General features: G+C 32.8%; 1 protein-coding gene across 3 annotated transcripts; it reads left to right on the top strand.

Moving 5' to 3' along the window:
- The first annotated feature begins 1,627 nt into the window (after positions 1 to 1,627).
- LOC120253412 lies at positions 1,628 to 9,318 on the top strand. 3 transcript variants are annotated; one of them, XM_039261753.1, is made up of 3 exons: positions 1,628 to 1,851; positions 2,105 to 2,710; positions 8,347 to 9,318. In XM_039261753.1, exons 2-3 carry the CDS (start codon positions 2,162 to 2,164, stop codon positions 9,199 to 9,201), a joined length of 1,404 nt encoding a protein of 467 aa, XP_039117687.1. In that variant the 5' UTR covers positions 1,628 to 1,851; positions 2,105 to 2,161; the 3' UTR covers positions 9,202 to 9,318. The 3 variants fall into 3 exon arrangements, with proteins under 3 accessions (XP_039117687.1, XP_039117688.1, XP_039117690.1); XM_039261754.1 differs by having other exon boundaries at positions 2,126 to 2,710; XM_039261756.1 differs by having other exon boundaries at positions 2,214 to 2,710.
- Positions 9,319 to 12,749: the final 3,431 nt, after the last annotated feature.

A 12,749-nucleotide genomic window follows, 5' to 3' on the forward strand; every position in this document is an offset into this window, starting at 1 on the left:
TAGATAATAAATGCCTTTTATTTAAAAAAAATTATGGAGGTACATAAGAGTGAAGCATAACCACAAGCTCAATAAGCACATATACAAATGTACTCTCACCTTATGTGGGTTTTAGAATTTATTTTTTAGTCTTTATGAGAGGTTAATTTTTTTGATAAATCACTCAACTTTATCGAAATATCAGTTTGCTCACCGAATTTTGGTTTGTTTCAAAGTGCTCACTAAAGTCACTAACCATTTCACAAACAAGTCACTCGGTGGATTAACATTGTCATTACATGGCGTGGAGGCTCGCGATTAGGGTTTTTGGGCGCCACGTCGCCCTAATGACAATGTTAATCCACCGAGTGACTTGTTGTAAACGATCAGTGACTTTTAGTGAAAGACTTAAACAAAACCAAAATTCAGATGAAGAACTCGATATTTCAACAAAGTTGAGTGATTTATCAAAAAAATTAACCCTTTATGAGACAAATACTATACGTAAGGGATCATATGTTAATTAACCTAAAAACCATTAGTTTGAATTATTTTCTTCATTCAATCATATTACTTAATTATATTTTAAATCAATTTTCCTTTTTAATTGTTGTTGTGCATTAAGATCCTTATCCTGTTCATTTATATATATATATATATATATATATATATATATGAGAGAGAGAGAGAGAGAGAGAGAGAGATATTGTAAAAAAAACCTTCATATTTACTTAGTTAAATATTAATTTTGGTTTATAGAAGAAGCCTCACAATGAATCAAATAATTGTTTTTACAATCTATTAATAGTCTAATAATAAAGAGAAAAAGAATAAATTTATTCCGTCACGTCACATCCATATCCACAGCATTTAATGAGGTCATATTCATTCACCGGTGGTTTATGAGAACAATGCATTGTTGAAGTGCGAAGAACATAAATAGAAAAATTTCATAATTAATTCATGTACGTATACATATTAGCACCAAATTGCCCCATTTGATGTTTATGTATTTTATAATTCATACTATTCAATTTTAGGATAATTTAGTAATTTTGAAAAGATTTTTTTTTAAAATGAATTTAAAAATAAAATCCTAAGTTTCAAAGATGTTTGTTTAAAAGAAATTTCAATTTATATGGGAAAAATAAAAATCACAGATATTTTACTAAAGGTGGAAAAAAAATTAAATTAAATTCCTAATTTACAGATTTTGCCCACAGTTGCTATATATATAATGCAATCTCAAAACAATATTTAAAAATTCAGTGTAAGATAAAAATATATCCTATATTTATTTATTGAAAAAATTGATAAATAAAAAAATATTAATATATTTTTTATATTTTTTAAAAAGTCTTTACATACAACTGCCACCCTAGTAAAAAAATTAGAATTAAACCACCTACTAGATACAATGGACAACCTAACAACAACTACTATACACCAAACTCATTAATTTTTACTAAATTATTATATTCAAAACTAACGGGGTGTTTTTGGTAATTTTACAAACTTAAAGGGTTTTTTTGGCAATTTCCACTAAAAAAAATGAAGTAAAAAGTTAAAAAGAAGAAAGAAAGAATGGAATGGAGAAGACTTGATTTATATGAGCAAAAGTCAAAATTCCAGCAAGATCTACCAAAGAGTGTGTTTAGTGTGTTTATAGGCTTTAGAGGCTTGACATACTTAAGATGTAAGCCACATCTCCTCCAACCAAGAAAAAGGACATCTTGGTGTGTTCTGCTTCTGGAACTCATCCTGACACCATTCATGTTCCATTGAAAAATCTTCAACAATTTGCCATGGTAGGCACAAGATGATTACTGCCAATGGCTCTGAATTGTCATCCTTCTGTTAGGCTTTTACCAGGTTGGTTCTTTCCTCTTTTGTGTTTGGATTGGTTTAATCTTGTGCTAGGTATGTTGATCTTTTAATGTTGAGTTGTGTTTCTATTGATAGCACATGAAGTTGGGAGTTTGATTCTTTTGTTGTGATATAATTAGTTTCAACATGTTTAGATTCAAATCATGCTTGTTTTGGTGCCATTGAATTCATTCTTGTTTAGGCAAAGTTGTGTAGGTGAAGGTGTGAGTTTGATTGGATTAATTTGAAATTTGTATAGGTTGTATTTTCTTTACTGCAGCATTGTCTTGGAGATAAAAATTTAGAAAGGGGGAGGATGAGGATGAGGAACAAACACCGGAAATCATCTGCTTTCCATTGCTATGCAGGGAGCAGATGTATGTTGCCGTTAGTCGTGTGGAGCTTGTTTGGATTCATTGTCATGTTTTATTTCTATTCTACTCTTCATCGTCACTCCGATCTAGAGAACCAAATCCGTTTGAACCATCTTGCAATGATGAGAGAATTGGAAGAGGTTGAGGAGGAAAGTTTTCATTTTCCGACGTTGAGAGGCAAGCGTTCCCCTCGTGCTTTCAAACGACGGGGACCTCGGAAGCCTCCGTCGGTGATTGATGAGTTCTTGGATGAATCTTCTGATTTAAGGTCTTTCTTCTTCCCTGATCGTAAGACTGCAATCGATCCTAGACAGGATGATGATGTCAACAAGTATTTATATCCCGGTAGGATATGGCTTGATACTGAAGGACATCCTATTCAAGCTCATGGTGGGGGGCTACTATTTGATGAAAGAAGGGAGACCTTCTACTGGTATGGAGAAAATAAAGATGGCCCGACTTATCATGCTCATCAAAAAGGAGCTGCCCGGGTAAGTTGAAACTTAAATTACCTTCAACTAAATTATGTTTTTGTGTTGTTAGTTCAGTAGTTCTATATATAACCTGTAAAAGGCAATTCACATTGATGGCGTTTCAACCATTGAGAACCTTATGGCAATTTAGCGGACATGCCAATATATTTCTTTTAGTCTAGTGGAAACACAGTTAGATTAAATGGATTATCGGAACATGAAAATGAAGCACTCCCCTTGATTTGTGACAATACCTTAGTAGACTGTAGGGAAAAGATCAAGAGTTTTTTGGTGAATGATCATAAGGTTCTGATAAGATTTGTTTTGTCTGCATTTCTTTCTAACAAAGTTCTTCCAATGATACAAGATCCTGTGCTCATTTTGGAAAAAGTTTTGAATTGGGTTTGAGAGGTCAACTCTTATTCTAATTTTTTTCATTAATCATCAGATACCATGTTAAATTTCAGCAATAAAGAAAAACCTTTTTGTAGAGTAGTTTATTAGAGACATAGTCAGCTAAATATGGCCAAGTTGGAGCTTGAGCGTGAGGAATGTTCTGTCTCATATGAAATAACATCAAGACTTAATTATTGAATGCTCCATGGTTTCAAATCTATTGATATTAGCAGATGTTTATCATATGTTTGCCTTATTAATACATAATCCCGTGTTTTTTAGTGAAAAAGACTGAAATGGGATTAAGAACAGGATGAGAAGTATGTGAGCCCCTGGTCTACTCTGACTATGTCAGCAAATTCTTTCTATGGAATTTTATTAGTTTTAATTTGGAGCTTTGTTGGAAGTTGACACTTGATTTTGGAGAAATGATGTGGAGAAGATCATTCTCTATGGCAACTTAAATAAATTGCAGGGCTAGTGCTAGCTTGTAAAAGCACAACATAGATATCATATGACTTAAAAATCATTCAATTTTCTCGTTCTTGAATGAAGTGGATTTTAAGCGATGGTTATCCTAGTTCTATTGACACTGGCTAGATAGCAATGACACTAGGTGATAGATTATTGGGGGTAATACTAGAAGGCATGTCCCTCCCTAAGAGGTGGGGATGATACAACTTTTTCACCATATGGAATCCACTTCAAGGTTTGAAGTGATGATAAAGAAGTTTGCTTACAATGCGTGAGAAGAATTCTTTCCTCTACTTATTCCCCCCTTACAAAAAGGATAGATTTTGAGTCACCACTACTTGTTTCATTTCTATTGTAATGGTCAGTATATAGTCATGGAAAGGAAACTCTTACTATTCTCCACGGATATGAAGAGGTGAAGAATTTTCAAAGTTCCTTTTAGTTACATCAGAGAATGATTTTCCATGAAGACAATGGATGGTTGTGAACCTTCCTTACACCTTCCTAAATATATAGTCCAATCAAATCTCTGAACTTTAGGAATTCCATGTAGACGATGGATAGTTGAGAACCTTCCCAATACCTTCCTGAATATATATTCCAATTAAATCTCTGAACCTTTAGGAATATATCTTGTGGTGTATTACTGGAATGAGACAGCCAAATCTGTTTAATTGTGGATGTTCAAAATCATTCATAATCAGGAGTTGATTATGGACTCTCTTATGTCAGTTTGCATTATCAGAAATATCTTAAAACTGGCGTTTCTATACTCCTAACTGGATCAGATGGGTGACAGGAGCATAGTTAACATGGGAGCTGATAAATTCTTTTTAGTCTATTTGGAAACATGGTTGGATTAAATGGTTCACTCGAACATGAAAAGGAAACATTTTCTCTTTGACATATGACAATATCTTAGCAGATAGTGGGGGATGACCTAGACTTTTTCAATGAATGATTGCGAGTGTCTGATAACATTTTTTTTAATGCTTTTCTATGACTGTTCTTTCAATGAAATAAGATTCTGCTTTATCGTGAAAATATGTTTCAAATTGGGTTTGGAGGCCAACTCTTATCCTATTTTTCCTTTTTTTACAACTTTTTCTGACAATATAGGAAATCCTTTTTAGTATGTAATTTAGGTGCAAAGGAGCTTGAGAATGAAACATGTTCTGCCTCAAATAAAATAATATCAAGACTTCACTACTGAATGTGCTCTGGTTCAGACCCTGCTTTGATTTTAGCATGTTCTATCTCAAAGGAAAGCTCTTACCATTCTCCATAGATATGAAGGGGTGAAGATTTCTTAAAGCTCCTCTTAGTTATGTTGGAGAATGAATTTCCATGTAGACGAGGGATAGTTGTGAACCTTCCTTACACCTTCCTAAATAAATATATAGTCCAATCAAATCTCTGAACTTTTGGGAATATATATTGTGGTGGATTACGGGAATGAGACAGCAAATGTGTTAAATTGGAGATGTTCATAATTCAATCACTACCTGGGGTTGATTAAGGACTGTCTTCTGTTGGTTTGCATTATTAGAAGTATCTTCAAACTGGATGGTGACAAGAGCATAGTTAACGTGCAGGTTGATGGACTCTTTTTAGTCTATTGGAAACACTGGTTGATTAAATGGATTACTGGAACATGAAAAGGAGGCATCCTCTCTTTGATATGTGACAGTATCTTAGCAGACTGTTGGGGAACAATTAAGACTTTTTTTGATCAATGAGTATAAGTTGCTCGAAACATTTTTCTTAATGCATTTCTATGACAGTTCTTGCAATGAAATTAATTCCTGTGTTTATTGTGAAAATTTGTTTGGACACCTCCTTTTTTTTCCTTTTTATTTTTCACAATTCATTAGATATCGTTTTAAATTTCTGACAATATAGGAAACCTTTTTCAGCATGTAATTTAGGTGCATAGGAGCTTGAGAATGAGACATTTCTGTCTCAAATGAAATAGTAGACATCACAATTGAAGGCTCCCTGGTCTTGGCCATACTGATATTAGCATGCCTTTTTTTGAGTTTTGTGTTACAATTTCTTAATGAGACAAAGTCCTGTTGTTGGTGGTGGGGAAAAGGCCGAAGTTGGTATTTTGAAACAAGATATGGACCTACTATAATTTTAAGTTGGAACTTTGTTGGAAGTCGACACAGATATCATGTGAAGTAGATTGTTCTCTAGGTTGACTTACATAAATTTGAAGGTCAGAGCTTGCTCGTAAAAGTATTATATACACTTCGGATGACCTTTGAATCATTCTTTTATCATACTTAAACATAAGTGGCTATTACAAGATCTGTTTTTTGACTTCTTGACATTTGGTGTCATGGTGCTTTGAACTATATGTAGTGGGTGATTGTTTGGTTATTGGAGGTTCCACTAGGAGACGTGTGAGGATTCCACCATGGTGATGATCAAACTTTTTCTCTATATGGAATCCACGTCTAGGTTTGAAGAGATGATAAAGAAGTCCATTTACAATATACAAGCAGTGTGGTTTTTCTCCCCTGAAAGAATATATTTTCATTCCATTGATACGCATTTTATCTATACTGCACGATGGCTGCATATCTTTTCATTCACCAATTCTTCCTCTGATTATGATGCATGCATTCAATGAGGTGAAGGATATATTAAATTCATCATTTATTACATGGAAGAATGAATCTCCATGTTGATGATCAACAATTATGAACCTTCTTCCCACCTTCTAGAATATATCACCTAATCAAATTTGTGAACCGCTAGAAATATAAATTCAGTTCTGTTTCTAGAATTTGATAGTAAAATGTGACAACTGTTTTAATGTAATTATGTTGAATTCCATTGTAATGTTTACATGCCATTGTCATAAATGATTATCATTCTGCAATTATACTTGATAAGGGCGTACGCTTGCATTTACCTTTCGAAATTTTAATTCTATTGCATTTGAAATATAAACCCTTGAAACTGTTGCTTGTAACAACTTCAATCTCATCAAGCGGAGCACTTCATGCCTCAGGTTCACTTGAATTTTGTTTTGAAACAATATCCAGTGAATATTTGCTAGAAGAAAGAAAGACTTCCAGTAGACATCCTCGTCTCATATCTTTGAAAGGAAAATTCTAGATCATTCACTTTCTATATACACATCAGATACCAAATTATCAGCGTAAATGGCATGATTACTATATGCAATGTTAAAATACACAAACTTTATTAGAAATAGCATGCACATCTTCTATAGATTAAGCTTAAAAATTAATGAATATTAAAATCAATGACAAAGGAGCATATCATTGCAAACTGCATTTTGTGTTACTCCAAATGTTATGTTGAAAAGCTCTTAGTTTCTTCGGAGTTTGTGTCACTGTGTTACTGACGTATAGAGTTGACAGCTTTGCCGTGTCATATTTTGCCTTTGAAGATGCTCTGTTTTGAATATAATAATTCTCGGATTGCATAATACAACGGATGTGCGTCTTCTACATCCTATCTCATTGTCACCAAACTTATTTATGTACTTCGCAAATACTTTTATACGTCATATTCTTCTATCACTTCTGAAGAGCATGGACTACCATGATGGAAGACAGATATGTTAAATTTATTCTCTGTTGGCATCACATGACTAAACACTGAACAAATTTGAGGCAAAATCCCTTGCCACTGTTGATTATCCTCTGCATAAAATTCAGTCTGGCATTATGCTTGTTGATCAAATTGTCAGAAAGCTACCTTTCTGAGCAATAGTTAATGTGATAACTTCAAATCTTCAAATATATTCTCTCCCATTTGTCCCTTCCCCCTGTCCACTAATTTCAAATGTGGTTATTTTATGTTTTGCCTGGATGAATCTTGGATGCAATACTTTACAAATGACAATTCTGATCCCACCATGAGAATCATCATACTCATGATCTGCTTCATTCTTGTCTTTGTTGGAGTGCTCCTTTTCAAATCCGGCATCGCATGTTGGCCATTGCCTGACAGGATTCTCAATACTATTTCACTTTCAGTGTTGTTATCATAGTCATAGATGCCAAAACCTGCCAAACACTGTTAGCCACCTTGTAATTGACGATTCTGAAGATGCCACCCACAGTTCATCCACTCGGATACTTGAGTGTGTTTGACGACTGCATGATAGTAGGACGATGATCATTCTGCAGGTCCTTGATTTGCCATTAGCCGATTTTCAAACTTTTTATTGTGTCTTTCTGCTCTCTATTTTGTGAAACTGGAATGGACATTGCGTAGCCATTAATCTATATGATTAAATATCAGTTAAGCTTAGTTTAAGTGTCTCGAATGCAGATTCTGATGCATAGAAAGCAATGCATGTACTGTTCATCTTTTCCAGCTTATTTCTCCTATACTTTTTAAGCCATGAACAAAAGTTTGTTGGCTCTTGTCAGTCCATTCAAAAGCATTCCCTTTCTGGCCATCCAATATGTGCTATGGTGGCTCATTGTGGTCTCTATCTGGTTGCCAATTGCTTTTTATGCCTTACCGCACTCACATCACCTAGCTTGTCAGAAAAACCACCCGTCTGAAGTTGAATTTTTTGACACCGGCTAGTGTTCTCTTGACATTTGAAGATCTCGGTGAAAACTAACCTTATTCATATCTGAAGTTATTCTTTGCTTTATTGAATAAAATCTGATTAGATTCAAAACATTGTTCTGACAAATTGCATGAGTGGTGATGGATGGGATACTCGGTCCCGCTGTGCACAAAAGGTCAATAGAACTCCATGCTAATTAAGTCATTTCTGTCTCCAGGTTGACATAATTGGAGTGAGCTGCTACTCATCGAAGGATTTGTGGACATGGACGAACGAGGGTGTCGTGTTGCCAGGAGAGGAAACAAATATCACTCATGATCTTCACAAATTGAATGTGCTTGAAAGACCAAAAGTGCTATACAATGATAAGACAGACAAATACGTAATGTGGATGCACATCGACGATGTCAACTACACCAAGGCCTCAGTGGGTGTGGCAGTGAGCGAGTCCCCCACCGGCCCCTTTGAGTACCTTTACAGCAAACGGCCACACGGGTTTGAAAGTAGAGACATGACTGTCTTCAAGGATGATGATGGAAAGGCCTACCTAATTTACTCTTCTGAAGACAATAGCGAGCTACACATCGGTCCATTAACCGATGATTACCTCGATGTCACTAATGAAATGCGAAGGATTTTGGTGGGGCAACACCGGGAAGCACCGGCACTTTTCAAGTATCAAGGGACTTACTACATGATCACCTCTGGTTGCACCGGGTGGGCTCCTAACAGAGCACTAGCTCACGCCGCAGAATCAATTATGGGGCCCTGGGAGACCATGGGAAATCCATGTGTTGGTGGGAACAAGATCTTCAGAATGACAACATTTTTCTCACAGAGCACTTATGTAGTCCCATTGCCAGGCTTGCCTGGTTCATTCGTCTTTATGGCCGATCGATGGAATCCATCCGAGCTTAGAGATTCTCGGTATGTTTGGTTGCCTTTACGGGTTGGAGGAGTGGCTGATGAGCCTTTGGAGTACAATTTCGGCTTCCCGCTTTGGTCCCGGGTGTCCGTTTATTGGCATAGAAGGTGGAGGCTTCCTGATGGATGGATGAATGCTCAAACTTGAACTTTGTTTGATTTAATTTCATTTCCGTTCTTTGTTACCAATAATAGTACCAGTTACTCACTTTCTGTTCATAGTCTGTGAATATACATATACATAGATTCATCGGTTCGAAGTTTTGATTTGGCATTCACTTAATTCTCTTCTGTTTGTATGTAATGTATTGTTTTACATCACAAAGAAGAAACCGAGACCGGAATTTCCAATTTAAGTCTTTTTTTTTCTGCAAACTTGTCTGTTTTACACTGTTTCATTGACAGTACTTTGGAAGTGATTAGAACTTTGGCATGATTAGCAAAAACTAAAGAATTAATTATAATACTAACAATAATACTTGTGAAACTTCCAATGAGCAAAGAAATAAACAATGGACGAAAGCATGATTCTTTAGAGTGAGGGCTTGATTAAAAAAACAAAGTATAATTTTCTAATACAAATCTTATCTACAATTGCTTATCTTAATCCTTTCTCATTAATCAATATTATTGTCAATGAACTCTTGACCAATACACACCTAAATTGTATTTAAATGTTATTAATTTAATGACAATAAGCTTGGAAGAGTTTAGTTTAGATGAAGTCATTAAGGAGGAAATATAAGGATTAAAATATTAATTTAAAAGGCAATAGGAGACAAAATAGCTTATTTATTTATTTATTTATTTATTATTATTATTATTATTATTATTATTTTAATCTATGTAGACATACGAATGAATGATGATGTCTATGTACTTTGTGTCCCTTGCTTGGATTCAAAGGAAAGTCTAAGGTCCCCAATAAGGCATCCTTGAGCACTCTATATAAAAAGAAAAATTAAAGGAAATAGATAAAATAAAAAATAAAAAATAAACCCCACAAAAGAGGTAATTATTATTATGTATGTTGGAAAGTATATCACTTATATATTTTCATAAACTATTATTATTTATTTATACATTTTATTTTTTAAGGCTTTGCCAAGGTAAGATATTGAGATGGTGTCTGTTATTATATATTACTAACATATATATATATATATATATATATTATAATTAAAAATATACAAATAAATATATATTTTAAAATTTTTAAAACTCATAATTTAAATCCCATCTCTTTTAGACTCCTAAGTGGACCTTCACAAAATTTTAGAGTTTGATTTCAGGTTTTATCATAAATAAACAACTTTTGTAAATGAATAGGTGGTAGGCCTTTGGTTATTTTTTATTTTTTTATACTAAAAAAATATTTTTAAAAATAAATTAAAAAAAATTTATGAAAAATATATTTTTGAAAGAAACAAAGAAGGAAAATGTGTTGTCCAAACAAATTAAACTTTTAAACTTGTCCTTTATAATTTGACAATTTTCTCATTGTTCTTTGCAAGGACAACTTTAGGCCAATGTTGCAAGTCCTTATCAACAACGCCCTCTCATTATTCCTTCTTTACTCTGTATACTTTCTATTTTCATATGACATTAATAAAATTTTATATTTAATTCGTAATTTATTTAGCTTTTTTATTTTAATTTTTTTATGATGAATAAATGAAAATTCAGACAACATTTGCAATAAGAATAAACAAATGTGGATTGTTATCAAAATTAGTTTAATTAATTATTAGTCCCTACTATTAAGTCAACAGATGTTTTAATCCACAAATTTTATAAAACCTTTTATTTTTTATTCTTGTCATCATCAACAATAAGATAATGGACCATTTGATAATAAAAAAATTAAAAATATTTTATAAAAATAAATGACACACATGTCAAGGACACACACAGACATTCCAGAGTGTAAATCAATTGACAAGTAATCAGTAAAAGGGTCTAATAATTAATAATGATAAAAAAATATTTATATATCAATAAAGGTTTAATTATTTATATGACCTCCAAAAAATTCTATTTGTTTTTATAGTCTTAAACATAGCTCTTCAAATGTAAAAATAATAATAAAAAAAACCTTTTCCCATCTTTTTCTTCATAAAAACAACTCATTTGATGTGTGTTTCAATATTTACTATTTGGCTTTTAGGCGCATAGAAATTACATAATTTTTTTTGAAGATTAAATATATAATTATATTTATTTTCAAAGGTATAAGGATAAAATTAACTTTTTAGATAAAGGGTTCACACCTCACTAGTATTGAGTCCATTATAAAATACGTTATTACGAAAATTTAAAAACTGAATTCAAATTTCATTGGATATAGTGGTGGTAATAGATCCTTAGTTGTATTATGGTTTTGCAGTCCGAACCCTATGCCACCGAGGGAGGGTGCATGTCCTAGACGATTAATTCTCAGTTGACACGTACACACTTGATTATACAGCGCTTGTCATATTTATAAAAAAAAACTTTCAATTATTATATATATAATATTTAAATTGTGTATGACTTTTTTCTTTTTTGCCTTTAATCTACTCATTTTCTATGAGTCGCAGAATTTATACTAGTATAGATGATGTATTGAAAGTCCTATAAAAAGATATACTTATCTTGACAAATGTTTTTTATGTCCATAAAAATTTGAATTTGATATCACTTGCGTAAATGATTCAAGTTTCTCCTACTACTTATATGCGAATTTTGATAAATTTTTTAATAATGTAAAAATTTAATACAATAACAAGGTAAGCAATAGACCAAATGATCTTTAGTCTGATGATACTAGCCCCATTGTGTAAGATTTAATTCACAGGATTTCATTATTTGGATTCGAAATACACCGAATATAGTGATATTAAGGGTACTATTCTGTAGTAGCAGACTTATAACTCAATTTTTATATGAGTAGGGTGAGAAAATATGAATAGACTCAGTCAGTTATTTTCCTGTGCAAATCTTTGTTAAAAAAAAATAAAAGAAAAATAAGAAGGATGGTAAGCAATAGTTTAATAAGAAATAACATTAACATGGTAAGTAAAAAAGGGAAAGCTGTTTTAACATAGAAAAGAGTAAAAGAATGGCATTAAGGTGTGAGGGAGGGAGCAAAGAATGTCTTGGTTCTAGTGGTGGTGCTCTTCATCATGATGATGATGCTAGCACGCTACCCTGACATCCTTGTCTTTCTCTCTCTCCCCCTTAAAAAATTTTAAAATAAATAAACATATAAACTTAATAATAATAACTAATAATAATAATAATAATAATAAATATTATACCCTCCCCCCATGAAGCACGCCTAATATTCTGTCCCAAAAAAGTCAAATTGTCAGAAATAATTCCCCCACATACATAGAGAGAACTGGCAGCAATAGATAGATAGATAGATAGATAGATAGGATGAAGAGAGGTGTTGTTCATTCATCACTAACAAAGTTAAGCCAATCTCTGAAAAAGCTCTCTCAGATTCCCCACCCACCCAGTCATCACCCACAAAAAGTTCTTCCTCCTTTTTTACTCATTGTATATATATATATATATATATATATAATAATAATATTTTTAATATTATGTATGAATATGTTATGTACTTATTTGTTTAAGTGGGTTTTATTGTTTATGTATATACAAGTGTAAATATATATTTGTTGATTTAGCTGTTTTTAGGTTGAAGGT

The sequence above is a fragment of the Dioscorea cayenensis genome, unplaced genomic scaffold, assembly GCF_009730915.1.
Source record: "Dioscorea cayenensis subsp. rotundata cultivar TDr96_F1 unplaced genomic scaffold, TDr96_F1_v2_PseudoChromosome.rev07_lg8_w22 25.fasta BLBR01000075.1, whole genome shotgun sequence".
In the NCBI taxonomy this organism is placed as follows: domain Eukaryota; kingdom Viridiplantae; phylum Streptophyta; class Magnoliopsida; order Dioscoreales; family Dioscoreaceae; genus Dioscorea; species Dioscorea cayenensis.

Bases quoted from the DNA above. Each gene is read 5' to 3' on its own strand.
- LOC120253412 (XM_039261753.1), top strand. From the start codon at position 2,162: ATGAGGATGAGGAACAAACACCGGAAATCATCTGCTTTCCATTGCTAT. The intron at 2,711-8,346 runs GTAAGTTGAAAC...TTCTGTCTCCAG, and splicing joins ATCAAAAAGGAGCTGCCCGG to GTTGACATAATTGGAGTGAG.